Below are 6,000 nucleotides of genomic sequence, written 5' to 3'. Positions count from 1 at the left end.
GAATGAAGTGTGGGAGAGCACTGGAGGGAGGCAGGATAAGTGGAAGGGGACGGGAGTATAGTGAGTGGTAGGGCTGGGAGTAAGTATGGGGGAGGGGGGGGGGAAATAAGTGGAAGGGATAGGATATGTGGGATGAGTGGCAAACAAGTAAGAAAGTGAAGTGCTATAGTGCGTGAGTGATGAGAGGAGGATTTGTAAGAGGAAGAAAGAGTACATTAGAAATATAGAGATGGGACAATAAGTGAGATTAGGAGCAAGATAAATTATACAGAGATGAATATGTAAGAGGGAGCAGGACTAAGATAAGGAGTAAGAAGGAAGAGGAGTAAGTTAGATAATACACATGAATATAATCCACCTGCAAACAAAACTGGCCAAAGATATATCAACTGACTTTTAGATTTATTAAGCTTAGTATATAAAGGGCACTTCTGCTGGGTATCTGTGGCTATCTGTAAACAAGTTAACTGTGAGTGTAAAACATTTTTTTTTTTTTAATTAGGTCCAAACAAGTTGAATCTGTGTATGATTTAACTTGCCGGTTATATATTACCTTATGTAGCATCAGCAGAATAACAAATGTACTGAGAATGGATTGAAGTGAAGCAACTCATAAGTTTTAAACCCCCATACATATGTCCCTTGATATTTCCAAGTATGATACAAAACATAATCTCGGAAAAAAATCTACCCATGTCCTCCACACTCAAACAGCACAGTCTGGCACCTGCTCCTTGTATCAGAGTATTCGAGTGCCAAATTTCGAAGCCGTGCTCTTCAGTACCGACTTGAACAGAACGGGTAATTGGAAAACAGTGGTAATTACAACAAAAAAACAAAAAAGCTTGACGTAAACACAGCATTGCTTTTGCCTGGGTATTATTGCATACAGATACAGTATTTCTCTCACATCACTCTTGCCATGGCATTTGTGTATAAAAAATACAAAGTTTCCCTCACATTACTTTTTTATCAACTGTATATAAAAATCATTAGACTATTGGCCATATTGTAGATGGCATAGGAGGCTTCTTGGTGCCTATTCCATTGAGATTTATTCTGCATATTATACCTTAGCACTTTCTTGCATGCCACTTATTTTAATACTCTCTTGTGTGCTACTTAATTAATTTAATATCGACATAGCTTGCAACAATAACAAGACAAGTGGTTACTGATGTATAATCTACAGAGTAAATCACCAATAAACAGGAGCTAAGAAGCCTCCAAGGCCACTCATAACACAGCCCTATCACCACATCACCTGCCAAGGCATTTGTATATATAAAACATAGGACTCTCGTCCCATCATTTTTGCCATGGCTTGCGGTCAATACCCTTATTCCTGGGGATGTGCTTATGTTTGCAGGCATCCCCAAAGGCACAGCCGGTGGTGCGCCAAAAATAACATTCGTCTCCATTCACAGGACCTTTGAGCTTGGCACCATTAGTCTGGGGTTGTTGTGTGAGGCTAGCTGCAGAGTTGGCCCCTGAGGATGTGTTGCTAGAGGCCACTGAGTTTGTAGGACCATTGGATTTACTGACTGGATTGCTGCTGTAAAGGAAACAACTCTTATTAGGTCAACCCCTCTAGTGCTCTATTCCAGCTTGGTGCTAGTAAGGGACCATCTTCATGTGGTGGCACCATTATAGCTGGGCATGTCCACTGCTCGGCTATACAATCAACCCTCAACTTCCTCCGTCTCCCAAACGAAGATGGTGGACTGCAGGAACAAGGCATCATCAGCCTACAGTCCATCAGGCTCATGTTCGGACTGGCTTGGGTCTGCAAGTACTACTACTACTGCTGCTGTTGCTGCTGCTGCTGCTACTACTACTACTACTACTACTATTCCAGCTCACACTAGACCAAGTTTTTCAACTAAGTGTGTCACTGGGGTCTGTTAAAACAACTGGACTAAGTTAACCCTTGCTGGGCTGATTCTTTGTATGGTAGTTTACCTCCCATAAGTCATTGTCTTTTAAACAATGTCAATTGTACCTCATATAAGGCTTCTGTGCAGGCCTTCACTGTCCTTCATATATGATCTGCAGCTTGGCAATGGTTAATAAATATGTAAGTAATATAATTCTATGTTCAGTCAGATGACTTATGTTTGGAGAGTGGCGATGACCAATCACCTTCACGCTGCCCTGTACACTGTACTCTAATCTTCTTGCATCATGCACCATTCTTATTTATATACCTCTCCATACTGTTCCTCTACGTAATTTTCAGTCTCCCTCTCCTCGTCTACCTCACTCACAAGTTCTTTCCTAAACAATCTCATTCACTTAATATGACTGCCAGCCCAGATCATGACCAGTGGTTAAAGGAACTAATTCATCATCATCATTCCACCTCTTTTTCCCAGGTGGAGTGAAGGAGGAATTAATTGCTCCACCTATTCTCATAATAATGATACAAAAATACTATTGAAAAAAGTTTTTCTAAAGCTTTTAATAATTTGCTAATTATGAAAATTAATAGCTGACATTCCATAACTTCATATAAACACAAATTTATAACCATCTATCATATTGTTTCTCATCATACATACACATATATATATATATTCCATTTTATACATGCTACATAAAACATTCTTTCACTTCATAAGCTGCTTTATGAGTAAAAAATGAGGCCCCCCGTGCAAGAGTATACCCATGCGCCACCTTGTCGAAAACTGAGATAATGCTATCCCACAGTCCCTCAGAGTATGTACTTTCATGCGGACTTGGTGGATGTGATGTATGACCCAAGACATAAGGGCGAAAACCCATAGAAATAACATTGAGTTTACATCGCTACCCTTTATCAAGCACTTTTTGCCACTATGTTGTATTTTTTATTGCAGCAACTACTGTATTCATTAATAAGATTATTACTGTAAAACATCATTATTCCTTGCATTATTGGTGTTATTTTGTTTGTTATTGCATTTAATAGATGTAAAGTGTCTATTGTTCACACAAAAAAAAAAAAAAAAAAAAAAAAAAAAGACTGCATATTGATAATTTTTTTGAAAAATTTATAAAACTTACTTTTTATGACAATAACCAGGCAAATTCATAATTAACCACTCTACAGACATTCAATTTCATCTTACAACATAAAGGAACTCACTAGCTATTGGCCTGCAGTACTAGTTTATGCATAAAAGTAGCAGCATTGTATGCTAATATGCTCCTCATGGGGCAATGTAGGATTGGATGATGGATGGGTGAATGGTAAAAATAGTACTTTTACTAAAACGTTTTTGGATAGAGTAGAGACAGTCAGCTTTAAAATGATGTAAACGCCATTATCCTAGGTATAATAGTCTTTGCGGTATCATTCATCAATGTTGTAAAAACTTTAAACATGATTTCTGCCACTTTTAAAAAATGGCGCATGGGTATACTCTTGCACGCGAGGCCTCAAATATAAAACACTTACTGAGCCTTTTTCTTTAACTACTGTTGGTATGGAGGCTTTGTAGCAGCAACAAATGTGTTTCAGTTAACTAAGCTCCTATTCTCTCTAAAAGTACATGTATTACTTCATGCCATTCTGCACTGCTTTAGTCTTCCTTGTGGCTGTAGTGTCAAATAAGGTGGTGATGAGTTGTCTAGGAACATAACTGGAAATTTACCTGTCTTCTCAGCTTATATTTTTTCACCTACATTCTCATTCTGCTTTTACTCTTCTTGTATAGTAGCAGTGACCTCCATTTTTACACTGCCATGATCTTTTTAATGTAATAAATTAATCATTCCCATTCTCTCACCACATAACACATATAATTTTTCATGCCATTCCATATGGCTTTAGTCTTCCTTGTGGCTGGAGTGTGGAGGGAAGTGGTGATAGGGTTGTAATTAACTACTTACCTTCTTCTTATGGTACTAATATATCATCTGTTTTTCTACACATAACACACCTACTTTTTCGTGCCATTCTGCACAGCTTTAGTCTGTCTTGTGGCTGCAGTGTGAAGGGAAGTGGTGGTGGGCAGCATGAACTCCTTATCTATTTTCTCAAGATGCTAATGTATCATCTATCTCTATATATAACACACCTACTTTTTCATGCCATTCTGCACGGCCTTAGTCTTTCTCGTGGTTGCAGTGTGAAGGGATGTAGTGATGGGGTTGTCGGGGAACTTGATTAGGAGACGCTGGCCACACAACTCATGCCCCTGCAGATGCTCCATGGCCCGCCCTGCAGCAGCCTTGTCCTGGTAGTTCACAAAGGCACAATACTTTTCTTTCAGCAACCGCACACTGGTTACGTGGCCTTGTCTGTGAAGGAATACGATAAAAATAAATAAATAAAAATACAGACAAAGTATATGGTCATTCAACAAAGGCAGAATACCCTTTTATCAGCAACTGCACAATGGTTCCGTGGCCTTGTTTGAAGAGGAATGCAATAAAAAATAAATAAACCTGCACCGGCTCAATCCAACTGGAGCACCTTAATTACCCACTAAACCACCAGGCACTATAATTTGGTTGTATGGTTACCACCCAGCGTAGTAAATGGTTTCATGGTGTACAGGAAACCATTTGACTTGGCACTCAGTGTAGAGTCACCCATAGAGAGATGGAAGAGGCAAGAAGGAAGGAAAGAAAGGCAGAAGAAGAAGGAAATAAGAAAGGAAAGGGGAGGTACCCAAGAGCAGCTCTACATCGATTGGGTGGATGGTGAACGCCCACACCACTAACTCTATCTTAACCTAATGTAAACAGATACAAAAGATATTACTTGGCAAAAAGTTGAGTCAGCATCTTCTCAGTGACCTCCGGCAGCACATTGCCCACCCATAGCGACATCAGGCCCTCGGGATTTTTCGGGCTGTGGGGAAGAGTGTGATGGTTAATACTTCAAAGACGAGGATGTCTTGTGACTGAATTAAAAAATTGGGTGTGGCCTATATCAAATGCCCCAATGCACCAAGAGGAGAGAGTTACCCGAGATACACTTGAAATTCCTACGTGTGCCAAGCGAAAAAGTGCCTTGAGATAGCCTGATAGCCTCTGATGGTTAGGGTTCCTCTCGGTTAAATAAAATCATCTGGTGTTAACATACACAAAACACCCAACTGCATAAAAACACTGAGAAAGGGTTAATATGGGAGTAAGGAGGAGTGAGGACATTGAAGTGGATGAAATGTGAAAGAGGAAACAAGTGAGGAGGAAAAGTGTGGATATGTTCTTGGGAGGGGAGTGTGAGGTGTGGACGTTACTGTGGGATGAAGTGTTAAGGGTAGAGATGTGAGAAGTGTGGATGTTAATAGATGACGTGTGAAGAAGAAGACAAATGAGGTGGGGTGTGAATCTGTTCTGGGAAAAAGAGAGAAAGAGAGAGGTGTGGATGTCAATGTGGGATGACATGTTATGGCAATTCATTTGTGGCCATCCCTTCTGGAATTAACTGACTATAGACAGACTGATATACAGAGAGAAAGAAGAAATGTTATACCAACCAGTTAAAGAAAACCCATACATATTTTACAACAGCAGTAAGGCTTAAATTTATGCCTACAGAAGACTACACTATAAACAACTTGGTCTAAAACTGCCATCGATCCATCTTCAGTGCATAGCTGTAGCAGTAGAATAACTTTTGAACACGATGCTAGTCATGAAAATGTGCTATGGAAAGGATGTAGAACTGTAGCATTGTCTTGTTCTGCCACTAAGCTATGTGAAATAGGTTGCATGAGGACAAAAATCTGGGCCACAGTGAGGAAAAGAGGTATAGTTCTTCATGTAATTCACTAGGTACAGTCCACATTCCCTTCTAGACTATGTAAAAAATAAATCAATCAATAAATAAAAAGTAAACCAATAAAAAGGAAGTATGTGAAAGCTGTATGTAACAATGGCAGTGGAGGGTGTAACAAAAAGCTGCTGAAACCTTGGGAATTTTCTTGCTGTTGGACAAAAACAAATCTCAAGTAAAACGTGATTTCTTATGGAGAAGGAAAGTTCCCTGGGTTACTGCTGTCATTT

The 6,000-nt window shown here is 39.5% G+C and overlaps 1 protein-coding gene across 2 annotated transcripts in view; it reads right to left on the bottom strand.

The window, feature by feature from the left end:
* Positions 1 to 405: 405 nt before the first annotated feature.
* Positions 406 to 6,000, bottom strand: part of LOC145391484 (uncharacterized) — a 28,475-nt gene continuing 22,880 nt past the window's right edge. For both annotated transcript variants that reach the window (XM_080266096.1, XM_080266104.1), the window contains 3 exons: positions 4,751 to 4,840; positions 4,066 to 4,284; positions 406 to 1,555 (listed from right to left, as the gene is read on the bottom strand). In XM_080266096.1, coding sequence (XP_080122222.1) covers positions 1,309 to 1,555; positions 4,066 to 4,284; positions 4,751 to 4,840 — 556 coding nt within the window. In that variant the 3' untranslated portion in view covers positions 406 to 1,308. The remainder of the gene's footprint in view (positions 1,556 to 4,065; positions 4,285 to 4,750; positions 4,841 to 6,000) is intronic.

The sequence above is a fragment of the Coenobita brevimanus genome, chromosome 2 (genome assembly GCF_032717465.1).
Source record: "Coenobita brevimanus isolate Jiangsu-jjx chromosome 2, ASM3271746v2, whole genome shotgun sequence".
In the NCBI taxonomy this organism is placed as follows: domain Eukaryota; kingdom Metazoa; phylum Arthropoda; class Malacostraca; order Decapoda; family Coenobitidae; genus Coenobita; species Coenobita brevimanus.
The sequence above is the reverse complement of the archived record's forward strand: the minus strand, read 5'-3'. Positions and strand labels throughout refer to the sequence as shown.